Source organism: Macaca fascicularis, chromosome 8 (assembly GCF_037993035.2).
Source record: "Macaca fascicularis isolate 582-1 chromosome 8, T2T-MFA8v1.1".
NCBI classification, from domain to species: domain Eukaryota; kingdom Metazoa; phylum Chordata; class Mammalia; order Primates; family Cercopithecidae; genus Macaca; species Macaca fascicularis.
The window spans coordinates 109,707,608-109,724,192 of NC_088382.1; the positions used below are offsets into that span (position 1 = coordinate 109,707,608).

Sequence of the window (16,585 nt, forward strand, 5' to 3'; positions counted from 1 at the left end):
TATATTAAGGATCTCACACGGAAAATGTTGAAATAAAAACAGAATCATAATCAAGAAGCTTTGGGAGATACAGAAAAGACCTGTCCTTGCCCCCAGGAAATTTACAGTGTAGCTTCTGAGATAAAATAAACAGAGAAGAAGGAAATTTTCTCTGGTCAAGAAAGTCCAATCTCCCACCATAGATATATATACATATACAGAGATACATGAGATACACACATACACACACATACACGATATTCTCATAAAATGATTTTGTAACCTCTACTTGAATACCTCCAAGTTTACTCCTTCAAAAGTCAGCCCATTTAATTGTTAGAAAACGAATTCTAAAGTTCCTTCTTATGGTAAGTGAAAATCAAATCAATTTATCTCATAAATGCTGGCCCTGGTTCTGCACTCTAGTTTCACAGAATACATTAACCCTTCTTCCTCAATCAAATCGTAAAATATTTTAAAAGGACTACTCCTTTTCACCCTTGTCACCCATTCCCAAGCCAGGTTAAACACCAAACTTCTTTCAACCCTTCATTTGACATGGTTTCCAGAGTGATCATTGGCTCAGTCTCCCTGAGTCTGGTTTGGCAGAGCAACTCTTAACATATGGCACCAAAAATGGAACACAACAGTCTAAGCGCAGTCTGACAATACAACCCTATTCAAAGAAACATTTATTGAGTTCTGTGATCCAGACTAATATTTTGTTTGAGCTTGACTACACTTCTATTAATGACCCCTAAAACCACATTAACTTTGTTTGTTTTGGTCCATTTCATACTATCGGGATAAAAACAAGACCAGATTCTCTCACTCAAATCATTAGTTTACTCCTCTGCTGCCAGTTCTATAGACATCATAGCATGATGGAACAATCAAAAGTTTTTGAGCCATCTGAACCTGTGTGGACCATTATTTACTAGATTAGTGACCTAATACTGGAACTTGCAACTTTTCATCCAAGTCTCTTATAAAAATCGTTTTAAAAAGGCAAAGCCAATGACAGATTTGTTTGGCACATAAGATTATCCTCTAGATTGACCATCCACCAATCCCATTAAAGAGTGATTGCCTATTATGCTATAGGAATGGAGGATGAGATAGTCTAGTGAAGGAAAAGAAAAGTGAAGCACTAAACCTGTGCTAGGCACTTAATATACATTACCTCGCTTGATAATAATTTTGTAAGATAGTCATATTGTCTTCACAGAGAAAGAAATCGAGGAATTAAGTAAGCTTAATTCACAGAGAAAGAAATCGAGGAATGAAGTAAGCAAGGTTTCTAAGATCACACCGGTAAGAGTGGAAAAGTTGGAATCAAACACAGTTCTCTCACTCCTAATACCAACAATTACATGGTGAGATTTGAGCACGGGAAGAATAAGTGTGGTCAAGACAGATTGGTGGGCTAGGGGAGGCAGGAAAGAGTATGCAGGATGGCACAAGTAATGTGAAGCGAGATACAAAGCTAGAAAGTTAAGCTGAAGCCAAATTACAAAAGGTCTTGAATTGTACACTAGCAAATTTGGAATTCAATCTGTAGGTTATTAAAAATCAACTCCTGCTGATTATGGTTAGTGAACCAGTTCAAATATTTGAAAACTAATTTCACAGATAATTATAAAGTCTTTGGAGACAAAGCACTATAAGTGGAGCATGTGTTGAGGTTGTTATTTTAGATAGGGTTGTTAGGGAAGGTTTTGTAAACAGAAGGGATTTAAGTTAGGGAGAAAGTGATACAGGTATCTAAGAGAAGAGCATGCCAGGTAGAAAGATCCTGAGTATATGTGGCATATTCCTGTTTGAGAAGCATAAAAAAAGTCAGTCAGGTTGGAAAGTAAGTAGGGAAAGTAAGGAGAAAATAAAGATCAAGAGATAGCAAGAGCCAGATCATATAGGATTCTGGATTTTATTCTTAGTGTAATGAGAAGTCCCTAGACAGGGTTTTGAACAGAGCAGGAAGTGACATGATTCAATTTATTATTTTTTATAATACTTTATTGAAATAATAATATATTAATTTATGGTTCCCTAAAATACCAGTCTATAACTATCCAAAAAAAGAAAGATTAGTTTGGTATACTTACTCTCAGTAAACTCATACTGGCTTCTAATTCTTAGCTAAGTGCTCATAAACCAAACATTACTAATCTGTTCTAGAATTTTGCCAGACACTTGGTTTGAGAATACATCATTCCTTCTCCTCTCTGTCCCCAGATTCTTTTTGAAAACCCGTGACAACATTTTCTCTTCTCTTGTCTTGTAATGTGAAGAATGGTAATTAATAGGTAGACTGTGTGATCCTGAATGTAGATGCAAAAGGAACTCAAAAAAAAAAAAAAGGAAGGGGAAGTAAAAACAGGATTTAGAGAGATGGAAAACAGGAAAAAGGCAGCCCAGGTGAGTGCTTGGGACACACGAAGGTGTCAAACTTCTGGTCTTGCTCAGGAGGGATAAAAACATTACTACATGGAATTCAATCAAAATCACACTGTCATGTCACCTAAAGTCTAAAAGGAAACACAAAAATGGCAATGTGTATTCCGACTGGGTGTCAGGATTATCACATTTTTGGTAAACTGTCTGTACTATTGTTATGTCATTTCTATAATTTAAAATAGATTTTTTGAAAAAGAAAATTAAGAGAATTTCTTTTCCAAAACAAGTCAATGTAATCACAAATCCCAAGACCCTGAAATGCAAATATTAAGAAATTGACATTAGATCTATATAGAGACTTTTCTATTTAAAATTTCACAAAAATGTACTTGTTTTGGAGAGAGAATGGAGATTGCAGAGCCCACAGGAAAGACTACACAATCTGGAAAAGCAAAGTTCTGGCAATTTTGTGATGCTGCTGGGTTTTATATAATATACAACTGGATAACAAAAGTTAAAGAGTCAGACCAAACAAGAACTCTTTGAGTATCCTGTGGTGTCGCTCAGGCTTGTTCTTGGAAAGGGAGCAGGGGCTTTGGTGTGTCAATCTAACTTCTATAATGGGTCCAGAGACTTAGCTATGCCCAATAGAGAGAGTACAAAATTATCTTAGAAAAAAAAAAATACAAAACAAACGTGCACGCATGCATAGATACATACATATATATAAAACTAATCTACACAAGAAAGTACTGAATAGTAATTTCCCTTCAAAAGGTATTTCCAGTGTTCAGGCTTTAAGAGACTTCACATTTATGGTACACTCCCTTTAAAATTACTTGTGATTTTTTTTTTATGTTTCAATTTTTTTCTGGAAAACAGTTTTCATAACCCAATAGCAGAAACCTTTTCTTATATGTCATTTAACCAGCATTCCTTATTAACTTTATTTCCATTCAAGATAGGTCTTTTTATGACCCCTCATTTCACTTTTCCCCAATTCCTTGCTGCAGTTTGAATGTGTCCCCCAAATTTTACGTGTTGAAAACTTAATTCCCAATGCAACAGTGTTGGAAGGTGGAGCCTAAAAAGAAGTGATTAGGTCAAGAGGGCTCTGCTCTCCTGAATGGATTAATGTTATTATCTTGAGAGTAGGTTGGTTATCAAGAGAGTGTTATAAAATTTGTTTAAAGTTTGTTATAAAAGTGAGGTCAGTGCCCCTCTTTCTCCCTCATTCTCTTAATCTCTGTTTGCCCTTCCACCATGGCATGATGTGGGAGGAAGGCCCTCACCAGATGCAGCCCCTTGATCTTGGACTTTTCAACTTCCAGAACTGTCAGCCAAATAAATTTCCACTCCTTATACATTACCCAATCTTAGTTATTCTGTTATAGCAGCATAGACTATATGGACTAGGACATCCCTTAATACTCACAATATATGTTACTGCTGTCTATGACTGAAACTATTAATTGGCATCCATCTATGTTACACCAACGACAGTGTGCCAAGTCCTATTTACTACTGATATAAAACTCTAGTTGCCTTAAATACAAATTCCACTTTAAGATCTATCCAAGAGGATGAAAATAATTGCTTGAAAGCAAGAAATTAGTTCCCTGACTTTTTTGATATTTTGTCCTTATCACCTCTGTCAAAAGTCTAACATGTTAGCTGGGCGTTATGGCACATGCCTGCAGTTCCAGCTACTTGGGAGGCGGGAGGATCGCTTGAGTTTGGGAAGTCAAGGCTGCAGTGAGCCATGATCATACCACTGTACTCCAGTGTGGGTGACACAGTGACACACAGTCTCAAAATAAAGAAAGAAAGAAAGAAAAAGCCTAACATGGTGCCAAATACAGCTGAACCAGAGTTTGTACAGAATGCCTTATAATGGTTAGAAAAACTCCAGCTTTCTTCAATAAGAATAATTTCTAAATATGATTCAAATCCAAATGATTATATAAAAAGATAAAACCTTTACCTAAATGCTTTAATATTTTTTAAAAAGCATTATCCCTGATAAATTGGTCTCACAAGATAATTCAGTGATTAAAATATTTTGCTTTCATAATATGTATTCGATAGATCATAATAATAAACTCACTGGAAGGCTTAGAAATTCATTAAAGTAGTCTACAAGGAAATCATCTGTTGCCAGAGAATCTTCCTGCAAAAAAAAAAACATAAAAACACAGTATTATAATTATACAACAATGTTTTAAATCATACCTATATTATTCTCTAATTCTGCTATGAATTTATCATCACGTAGATCTTCAAATCTCTTTTAGTCAGTAAACAGTGAACCCTCACTATAAACTGGACACAGTTTATAGTGTTTTATAGTTTCCTTCCAATCTCTGAAAGGAAAAAATAAGAAAACAGAAGGGAGCATATTCTTAAAACACTTTGCTACTATACTTAGTTGGAAAACAGAACACATGAAAAATATAGCACAGCACTTAAATGAAAATCAACAAATACAAAATAATACCACCACATGGTAAGTTTCACACAGACTTATTTAAATATATATATATTTCATAAAAATAAAGGCAGAGTCAACAAGAAGCAGTGTTTGGAGCCCAAATGAAATTGAGCATGTAAATTTCTTAAATTGCCCAATGGAAGTGATAAAAGAAGTGAAGAAAATGTTGTACTGCCCCGCCACCCCAGAATGAGATACATTTTTTAATCTGGATCTTGCTTCACTTTTGCATGAGGAAACTTTGACAATGCATGTGTTCTAAGAATAAAGATTGCGTACATTTTTTCCATAACTATCTCATCCACCAACATAGCCACTTTTCAAATTGGCAAAATTGAAAAGCCACTGCCAAGAACAAAATCTCTCTTCCAAATCCTAAGACACCTTATTTTATTAGTAATTGTTTCCATTATGTCAAAAGCACATCATGGCATAACTGTTATATGGTACATGTGTTTATTTTGTTATTCATAATTATATTTCAATTTTGCAAATCTAACATGAAAGTTGACAATATGACACAATGCTATTATTTCCATATGGCTGATTACTTTCTTTTTATACTGGCCAATGTTTTAAAATGTACTGAAGTATATAGTGCTATAAGGAAGACACTATAGCATATTGCACCTATTTTGGGAAGTAGATTTTCAGGGCAATTTCTTTAAGTAATTGCAGCATCAGAAGAGAGTTATAAACAATCACTTATAGAATTTATATCAAGAAACTTACTAGAAACCTCAAAACAAAAGATTTAGTTTTCTAAAAATTTCAACTGATTAAAATAACAACAAACTAAGGATTTAATAAATTTACTACCTTAGTAGTAGTACCTTAGTAGCACGTGCTCAAAGAAAGTCCTGATTGGCAAAGTCTAACAAAGCAGAACAAGGCAGATATCCTTTTGGGGGAAACTACAAGCCATTTAATAACCTATCAGACTTTACCTTCCAAAGTTACTTTAATAATTCCAACTGTATTTAGTGGACTATCTAGTTTTTGCTAACTCTTATGAGAAAACATCTGAATTCTGGGTAGAAGGCATTGTGCTACAATAAGGGTGGCCAAATTTGGCAGTACTGGATCACATGATCAGAAATCCACAGATGTGAACAGTGTATATCTTAAATAACATACAGTAGTGCAATACAATCCCTTGTTAGTTTTTCTAAAGTATACATTTCATTTTTAATTTTTAGTCATAATACAGAATATGTATTTCATAGCACCAGGTGGACCTAAGTATTGTCTAGAATTGCCACACTGCCTGAAATTTCTAATTTCCAGATTCATATATTCATTTCCAGATGTCCTGCACTTCTAAAAGATTCTAATTCAATGAACTATCTGAGAGGAGATACTCGTTTTGTTTTTGTTTTAAGACAAGGTCTTGCCCTGTCACCCAGGCTGGAGTGCAGAGGCGTGATCTCAGCTCACTGCAATCTCCGCCTCCTGGGTTCAAGTGATTATCATGCCTCTGCCTCCTATCTGGGACTACAGGCGCCCACCACCATGCCCGGCTAATTTCTGTATTTTTTGTAGAGACAAGGTTTCACCATGTTGCCCAGGCTGGTCTCGAAGTCCTGGCCTCAAGTGATCTGCCCGCCTCGGCCTCCTAAAGTGCTGGGATTACAAGCATGAGCCACCATGCCCAGCCCTGTTTTTTGTTTTTTTCCTTAACCTATTTCAGATAGATAACTTTGAATGAATAATTAGAAAATGAAATAGAAGATACATACGGCAATCCCAATTTTTTTGTTATTAAATTCAACAGATATAAATATACTCTGTCAAACTGCCATAAAGGTTTTCAAAGTTTACTCTAGATTCCTGAGCTCAGCTCATCTCACCAGGGACTGGTAAGAGTTCTCAGGTGGCAGCAGTAGCACTGCTCTAACCCCTTGGTGACTTGACATTTCCTAGGCATTCAGTCATATCCTTTGGTTTGCACTTACAGAAAACTATGAAAACCTCAGGTATTATCAAATACATCAAAATCAATATTTCTTTTCTAAAATTGTGCCTTAATTTCTATCAATATCAAACCTCAGCAGTTGCGTTGATATTGGGTAGTTACACAATGGGAAATAAGCGCTGCCTCCAAGTACGATCTGCTCACCCACATGTGGCACTTGAGTGGAAAGGCTTGTCCTTCTCTTAGTAAATAAAAGAACCTATTTTCCCACTGTAGTTTCTAGTTCAATGTGTTCAAAATATCTTGTCACATCAGTAAGCAGTCTTGTAAACCCATGAGTATCTGATAAGCCCTTTACACCACAAACCCTTTAATTTAAAAAAAAAAAAAAAAAAAAAATTAAGGCCTTGAGCTGAAGAAGTAACTCAGTTACTCTCAGAGTTTCCACAATCCCATTACTTGGCTATATTAAAATGCTCTAAGTCTCTATGCTTAGGTTTAACATCTTCCAAATAATCAATAAACTGGTGATGGTTAATGGTATAATCAAGAAGAAAACTGAGTTAGAATCATTTCCTCCATTACATCATTCCATAAACCTGACTGCAAAATTTGCAACACAGATTCTCTGTTGAATGAAGGTAGGAACACTTCTTCAGAATTGAATGTACTCTTGAAACCCGTTTTTTTTTTTTTTTTATGTATTACAGGTGTGCCATCTGTGAAAATGAAGTCAGCTTTTCCATTTTTAGTCCAAACTTCTCAAATGTCTTACTGAAAGAGGGTTAACAAAATAGTTTATGTGTGCTTGCTAATTATGGTAGGTAAAATTTTTTGCTTAAAGTTATTTTGCCGCAACTTCAAATCAGATTAACTACAATTTTTTTTTTTTTTTTTTTTTGAGACAGGGTCTTGCTCTGTCACTTAGGTGCTTAACTAATTTAAAAATTTTTTTTTTTTTTTTTTTTTTTTGTAGAGACAGGGTCTCACTATATTGCCTATGCTGGTCTTGAACTCCTGGGCTCAAGCAATCCTCCCACCTAGACCTCCCAAAGTGCTGGGATTACAAGCATGAGCCACCACACTCAGTCCAATTTCTTTACAACTCTAAAAGATGCAAGATATACAAAGACATTATAAGCAAGGAAGAGGAAATAAGAAGACAAAAAACCCACAGTCCAAGAAAGAATATGATACATGCCATAAGAGAATTACAATATAAACTGTTTCTTCCAAAGGAAGGAAAGATGTTATCTGGTAAGAAGAATCAGAATAGACTCAAGTGGGAAAAATGGCCTTTGAAATGCATTTCAAATAACTTCAAATTCTGTATTTAGAAATATAAATATGAGGGGTAATAATGCTGAGTACACAGAGAAACGCATGAGCAAAGGAGAGAGGCCAGAAAGCAAGACAGCATAGTAGGTGTCTCTGGGGAATGGGGGCAAGAATCAAGTGAGAAGGAGCTTGAAGAACTTTCTAGGACATGAAAATGTTCTACATATGCATTGGAGTTTGGATTACACAGGTGTATACATTTGTCAAAATTCACCAAATTATTCTTTAAATGTTTGCATTTCAGTGTATAAATTTTGCATCAACAAAAGAATCATAAACTAATATTGAATACTATTAATAGTTCATGATACTCATGAAGTATTTAGAGGTGAAGTTTATCAATGTCTGTAACTTACTTTAAAATGCATAAAAAATAAGATGGACTGATGGATGGATGATGAGATAGGCCAGCTATGTGAAAAAACAAATGTAACAAAAATTGTGAAATCTTAGTGGTAGGTATATCGGTGTTCACTATACAATTCTTTTAATCCTTACATGTTTAAATTTTTTCCTAGTAAATGTTTGGAGGGGGGCCTTATTACAAGGAAATAAGATCAAGTTTCTCTGCACATTATGGACAGGCTTCTTAGCCTTCTGTGTATTAAATAACAGATTCTCAAATCAGCATCATTGCCTCTAGAATAAATTCCTGGTTATCTGACCATCTTCTGACTACTACTCTGGAATCCTATCTACCAAGGGACTGACCTCTGGTTCACCATCCTATCCATCATATGCCAAACCTCATCTTTCCTATTCTTTCTTATCCGTACCACCCTATGGGTCAGTCTTCCTAGCCACACCTCATTTAATACAAGGGATCCATTTGTTCCCCCAGTCTCCAATCCTTTTCTACCACAAAAAGGGCTTATGGTGAATGCAATTTGGCTCCTGCCCACTGTCCAGCCTTATCTCATACTACACGCTGTAGTCATAGCAATTTTTTTATAGTTCCGCACCTTGGCACATGGTGATTATTCTGCCCAGAAAAATTTTCCCTCTTATTCATGTACCCATCTTTTTTCTTCTCCAGAAGTCTGGAGTAGTGGTCATTTGTATTTCCCCTATAAAAACCTTTATCACTTCATACTGTAATTGTTTACATGTCTCATCCTGGATTGTGAACTTCTGGAGGAAAAGGGCTGCTTCCTATTTATTCTTTTAATTTTTTCAATGCCTTTAGATAGTAAACGTTTACAACATTTTTTACTGAATAATTGAAAGATTACACTGAGGACACAAAACCTAAAGAGAAAAGACTAATAACTTAAAAAAAAAAAAAAACTCTAACAAATAATACTAATTAAAAGAAGAGATACTGTCAAAAGAGAAAAAGAGTCAGAAAAAGAGAATACAAGGTGAGACAAGCTCCACAGCACATCTTGTTGAAAGTATAGCTTGCCTAGATCAAGGCATTTTTGACATTTGAAAACCAAAAGCCCATGTATCAGATCCCCACTGGTTTGCAAAATTATATTTTCTATAAATGAAGTCTATGAAAGAGGAAGATATTAAAATGGTTCATGCAATAAGGAGCAAAAGTATGGACTCTGCTTTTATCCTCCAAAGGTTATCATCACAGATTACATCAGTATCTATCCAGAAGTACTTTTCCATCGGGCTTCTGTCCTGTCCTCTCCTGCCCTCCCCTCCTCTCTCTTCCCCTCCCCTCCCCTCCCCTCCCCTTCCTTTACCTCCCTTCTTTTCTCTTCTCCCCTTCCCTTTCCTTCTCTCTGTCTCTCTCTCTCAACAAGTACACAAAAGACTTGAGAAGGTGAAGGAAGCTCTGGACGCCCCAACCCCTTCCCCCCGCCACTTTTATTTTATTTTATTTTATTTTATTTTATTTTATTGAGATGGAATCTTACTCTGTCACCAGGCTGGAGTGCAGTGGCACAATCTCAGCTCACTGCAACCTCCGCCTCCCAGGTTCAAGAGATTCTCCTGCCTCAGCCTCCTGAGTAGCTGGGACTATAGGCACGTGCCACCACGCCCAGCTAATTTTTGTATTTTTAGTAGAGACAGGGTTTCACCATGTTGGCCAGGATAGTCTGAATCTCCTGACCTCATGATCCACCCACCTCAGCCTCCCAAAGTGCTGGGATTACAGGTGTGAGCCACAGCGCCTGGCCTGGACTCGCTTTTATCCAGTCATATCTCGAATTATACCTACTAGGCTTAAGACAATTCATTAGGCACAAATACCCTAAGGTTTTCTCCTTGTACAAAGATCTTTACAACTCACTGCAAAGATCGCGCCACTGCCCTCCAGCCTGGGCGCCAGAGCAAGACTCTGTCTCAAAAAAAAAAAAAAAAAAAAAAAGATCTTTACAACTCAATATATTCATTTAAAGCAGAGAGTATCTCACACCCTTGGTCACCTTTTCTCCCATTCTATACGGTTAAAAAGAGGATGTGGCAAACTTCTCTAAATCCCGATGTACTTTCGATTCAAACCTCACACTTAACACTTAACTGCTTATCCTTTTACTGTTTCATATTAAAGGCCATCTCTCTGATCAGAAGGTATGCTACTTTGGGGATTAATAATAATGTTTATACCCCGTAGTGTCTAATATGGCCATACCTTGAAAAAGTTGCTTAAAGTTATTTACTAACTTAACAATAGGACTGCTAACAGTTTCTGTAGTTCCAAAAAAGCATCAGAGAATTTGATTCCTACCCAGAGTAAAGGATTCCATAGAGATGAAAGAATTCCAAATAGCCTAACACTTTACAAAGGACCTCTGGGACCTGTCTTAGTTTCCTAAAGACTTGTTCACAACACTTCTGGCCGCTAGCTCTGCAACCTCTTAAAGAAACAAGAACAGGAGAAAGTAGGGGTGGTACTTAGGTCTAGCCCTGCCTTCCAGTGTTTCCATATAAAGCTGCCTAGTGTGTCAGCCCCAGTAGGCTCTCACTGTTCATTTAACCCAATTATGTATAATTTAACATATTTTATTTGAAAAAAAAAACACCAAGTGGTCATTAATTGCCAAGTAATTAGTCATGTTTATGAGGACTGGAATTATGGACCTTTTTTCTATACAGTTGTCCCTTGGTATCCACTGGAGATTGGTTCCAGGACCCCCCACAGATACTGAAATCTGGGGATACTCAAGTCCCTCATATAAAAGGGCATAGTATTTGCATATAACCTACACCCATCCTCCCATGTACTTTAAATCATCTCTAGATTTCTTACAATACCTAATACAATGTAAATGTTATGTAAATGGTTGTTATCCTATATTTTTAAAGTTTGTATTTTTTTCTGAAATTTTTTTTTTTTTTTGAGACAGAGTCTCACTCTGTCACCAAGGCTGGAGTGCAATGGTGTGATCTGGGCTCACTGCAACCTCCACCTCCCAGGTTCAAGCGATTCTCCTGCTTCAGCCTCCCAAGTGGCTGGGACTACAGGCATATGCCATCACATCCAGCTAATTTTTGTATTTTTGGTAGAGACGCAGTTTCACCACATTGGCCAGGCTGGTCTCGAACTCCTGACCTCAGGTGATCCACCCGCAACGGCCTCCCAAAGTGCTGGGGTTACAGGTGTGAGCCACTGCACCTGGCCTTTTTCTGAATATTTTCAATCCAAGTTCGGTTGAATCCACAAATGTGGAATCCATGGATATGGAGAGCCAACTATGTTACTGTATGTTAAAATAATGAGAATGTCCTCATGCTTGAGAAATACCCTATGTTTATTATAATTTCATTCAACCTGTAAAAATAACAAAATAGAAATTTGAACAGACTAAAAATTAGCTAAAAATGAATACCATTTTTAACAAGTAAAATACAAGTAAATACTGCTTAAAGCTAAAGTTTATCTTAATTTGATGGTAAGATTACAAGGTATTCTCTTTTTTAACTTTTCCTTTTTTAAACAGCTTTCAATCTGCTTTTAGAGTTAATAAAACTGTGGGTTTTCTAAATCAGAAAACCTTCAACAAAATAGATCATTACACTACAATGTTTTTACTCCATAAAGAATTTTCTTTCCTGGATTCAATTTTTTGATGGAAGACTTGATAAAGACTTTTTTTGAAGCCTGGCACACTTACTTGCATAGTGACAAACAAACTACTTTTAAGGTACAAGAAAAAGATATTATTTTGAATATAAAAGTCAGGTACTTAAATCTTTACTATTAATGCACTCTATTTTAATGATAAAAAAATTTAAGAGTCACTCTCACTTTAAACTTTCTGAATGTGTACCTTACACCTTACTTTAGCTGTAAGTTTAAAGCGAGAGTGACTCCTAAATTTTTATTTTTATTTTATTTTATTTTTTTGAGATGGAGTCTCGCTCTGTTGCCCAGGCTGGAGTGTGGTGGTGTGATCTTGGCTCACTGAAACCTCTGACTTCTGGGTTCAAGCAATTCTCCTGCCTCAGCCTCCCGAGTAGCTGAGACTACAGGCACTCCTGGCTAATTTTTTTTTTTTTTTGTATTTTTAGTAGAGACAAGGATTCACTGTGCTAACCAGGATGGTCTCAATCTCCTGACTTTGTGATCCGCCCCACCTTGACCTCCCAAAGTGCTGGGATTATAGGCATGAGCCACTGTGCCCAGCCCTAAATTTTAATGTGTAAATTTTGTAATTCACTCTCACTTTAAACTTTCTCAATGTGTACCTTATACCTAGGTAAAAAATTAAAAATATATACAAGGTATGTGTCCCTGACAAACAAATACTTTATTCTAAATGAGTTATTCTATCCTTTGAGGATGAAGACACCATGTTAAGTTTCAAATATTATTTTGCGGGTGTCCACAACAGCATTGTACTTTTAGATCCACTGAGAAAATACAATATGAAAAAAAAGTTGGTATGAACACAGGAGCACAAAACCAAAAAAACAAAAAACAGAAAACTACTTAAATAAAATAATAAAATATTTTTCTCAATCATAAGCAGTTGTAATCATAAGGCATTAATCATAAGGTATTGCGGCTTCCCAAATATCAGGGACCCAGGCCCCTCTGATCTTATGTCTCTGCCATCCTCAAGATGCCAGGTCCACCTCATGATCTAAGATGACTGCTTTAGCTCCAGCATCACAACTTTATTCCAGCCGGCAGAAAAGAAGAAAAAGGGTTCATTCTTTCCTTCTACACTTATGTAAGTATTAAAGTTAGAATAGCCCAGCTTCTAAATGTGGCTCAACTAATTACTAGCTGTGTGACCTAAGGGTCCGTTATTTGATCTCTATAAACATCAGCTCTCCAGAGAAGTAGGACACAACACTTCTGCTTACATCGTATTGGCCAGAATTTGGTTCCATAAACACATTTGGCTGTAAGGGAAACTAGAAAACGTAGTCTTAACCTGGGATAGCAATGGTTCTAATATCTACTATGGAAAAGGAGAGAATGGAGTTTGGGGAACTACAGGTCCCTGACACATTTTTCCTAAGAATATGTAATTTATTAATGAGAACAATACTTTCACACTTTGGAAAAACGGGTAAATACATGTGCAAGACATGTTAATTATTTAATCTATAGACAATACTTGGTTGAGCATGTGAATTTGAGAATCTGGTTATAAACTGCTCTCAGCTAAAAGCTGCTCAGAGCTCACAGGCAGTCTGGATGATGTTAGTTGGAAAGGCTTAATGGAGGAGATTAGCTGGGCCTTGAAGAATGTGCAAGATTGTGAAATAGATGGGGAAGGGCAACTGAGACAAAATTTGACAGCAAAGGCAAGGAGAAAAGTGGGGTATAGTTTGGCTGGGGCAGGAGGCATGTGGATGTAGTTTATAAACGAAACCAAAAACAGTAAGAATGTTGTCTTTATCACAGAGCAAAGCATTGGGAGATAAGGTTAAAGAAGGCTGAAAAGTTATAGAAAAGGTTTTGAAGGCTTAAAGCAAAGCATTTGACATTTCGGCTTTACCAGTTACGAGATATGCGGCCTCAGGCCCATTTAGTTAACCACTGTGAACTTCGACCTCCTCTTCTGTGAAATGTGGGCAGTAATAACCACCTAATAGTGTTGTTAGTAGCTAGTATGTGGTTAGCACCTAATAGGGTTGTTAGTAGCTAGTATGTGGTCAGCATTCAATAAATACTAGCTATTAATAAAAGCTCTGAGCAAGCTAGTAACATGGTAATGTTTTAAAAAATTAATAGCAATCTGATAGCCAGGGTAAGAGTGACAGGAAAGGGAAAAATCTAAAGGCAGACAGAGCAAAGGAATAGGGAGTAATCTAATACAAGTGATGCTCAGGAGCTTGAATTTTACGCTTTAGATAAAGAAAAATTGGAGTTGGCAGAAGGAATATTGGAGGCAATGACATCAGTTAGGATTACTACCAAAGTCCAGGCCCAGGGTGGGGGCCTGAAATGAGACAGTAGTTGTGTGGATGGAGAAAAAGATATGGCTACGAAAAGAGCTTGGTAAATGATTGCAGGCAGGGGATGAAGAAAAGGGAAGCAAGGCTTTGAGTGACTGGCCAGTGGCACCACAAACCAAAATAAGAAGTGGAGGAAAAACAGCATGGGGTCGGGGGGCCTGAGGAGGGTTCAGTTTAGACTGTTGACACAGACATTCAGATGATGAAGAGTCCCAATAACCCACTGGATATATAGAGCTGGCATTAAAAGTGGTGTCTGGACTGGAGTTGTGGAGATGTGGAAGTCCCACGAAACAGCGGTACTGAAGCTATAGGAGAAGAGGAGCTCACCCAGAGAAAGCCCAGAGAACAGAATCCTGAAGGTCAGTACTTTCATGAGAAAAGAAAAAGAGAAGCCAGAAAGGGGGAATAATAATGAAAGATAAGAGAACTCGGAGACAGTGAAATTAAGCCAAGAGAAAGGGAACGCCTAGAGTCTTCAAGCTATCATGAGTTCAAGGATGGGGCCAACATCTAAAATGGTTAGGTGAACTGCTCAAACGGTAAGTGGCGTGTTGTTGAGTGTTCTTCAGCAGTATGGGAAAAAATTTGCTGGCTTCAGAAATGCTCACCTCCTGCTGCAACTAAGAGTAGTTCAGGAAGGCCTGGAGCAGCTTAAAGAAATTTCCCATTAAAAGCAGAGTGGCTGGGCCTGGCATGGTGGCTCGGGTCTGTAATCCTAGCACTTCAGGAGGCCAAGGTGGGTGGATCGCTTGAGCCCAGGAATTTGAGACTGGCCTGGGCAACATGGTGAAACTCTGTCTCTACAAAAAATATAAAAATTAGCCAGGTGTGCTGGCATGTGCCTATAGTGCCAGCAACTCAGATGGCTGAGCCAGGAAGATCACCTGAGCCCAGGGAGGTCAGGGCTGCAGGGAGCTGTGATGGGGCCACTACACTCCAGCCTGGGTGACAGAGGGAGACCCTGTCTCAAAATATGTGTGTGTGTGTGTGTGTGTGTGTGTATAATGTATTTTTTTTCTTAAAGCAGAGCTCTGCCAACATGGCCAGAAGATGGGAGGAATTTCTGACTTGCTCTGTGTACCTCTACCTTCAGTGGCTCTGTGTGTGTATGTGTGTATGTGTGCGTGTGTGTGTGTCTGTCTCTCCCAGCAATGGACCAGAGCTCTGGAAAGGTGAATGTGAAAGCCACCAGCACACACAGCCTTAGCCCTTTCTTCTCTGTTAGGCCCTGCTATACTGTGAACTTCTTGAGACTTAACCTCAGCATCTAGGACCACATTATGACTATACAATCACTCATGTTTGTTGATTGAAAGCCAAAAGCAAATAAGATAATTAGCCAACATAAGTGCTGGAAGACATAAATAAATAATGGAAGTGCTTAGAGCTCTTGGAATCAGACTCAGACCTTGGTAGGAATTAGGTTCTGACACCTCATGTTTGTCTGTGTAACCTCAGGCAAGTTCCATAACCACTGTATACAATGGGAATTACAATGGAACCCACCCTAAATGTAGCACTCACCTAAATGACAATATATAGGATATATTTAGCAAAGTACTTTTATTATTTAACCTCTCTATAAGTCTGAGCTGAGAGTATTTAGTACATTTGTAAAGGAATGATAAATTGACCACTCTTTATCCATCAATGCCATTTACTTTTGTTTACTCCAACCAGGAACTGCACAGCCACATCACAATAGAGCCATGGAGATAAAACTTTCCTCTCATGGAGTCATTAAAGAGTTTAGAGAAATTAAATGAGGCCATCTATGTGAAAGAACTTTAACGATGAACAACATCCACCATACAAATTAACTGGCCCCTTCTTAAAAATGTGCCAGATAGAGAATTCAAAAAAATCTTGTACACAGTTATTACAATTGTTTCTAAACCAAAACTCTGGCAAAAAGGAGGAAAGAAAACACACAGCTTTCTTCTATGATCTAATATTTGCTATATTTTTAAAGGCCAAAAAAAAAAAAATAGCCCCTTGAAATCGTACTTACAAATTCTTCTTCTGTAATAGCTGGTGGCTCTGAAACAAGACAAAATATTACATTATCTCCCTCAAAACTGATTTCCTTT

At 37.3% G+C, this 16,585-nt stretch overlaps 1 protein-coding gene across 19 annotated transcripts in view; it reads right to left on the reverse strand.

Annotated features, from left to right (window-relative positions):
- Positions 1-16,585, reverse strand: part of RGS22 (regulator of G protein signaling 22) — a 152,817-nt gene that overhangs the window by 135,635 nt on the left and 597 nt on the right. For 8 of the 19 annotated variants that reach the window (XM_073999209.1, XM_015455078.4, XM_073999203.1 and 5 more), the window contains exons 2-3: positions 16,507-16,535; positions 4,484-4,546 (exon numbers count right to left, since the gene is read on the reverse strand). In XM_073999209.1, the coding sequence (XP_073855310.1) occupies positions 4,484-4,546; positions 16,507-16,535 (92 nt within the window). Of the gene's footprint in view, positions 1-4,483; positions 4,547-4,608; positions 4,740-16,506; positions 16,536-16,585 lie in introns of all 19 variants that reach the window. The other 11 variants (XM_073999206.1, XM_045398549.3, XM_045398550.3 and 8 more) reach the window with 2 other exon arrangements.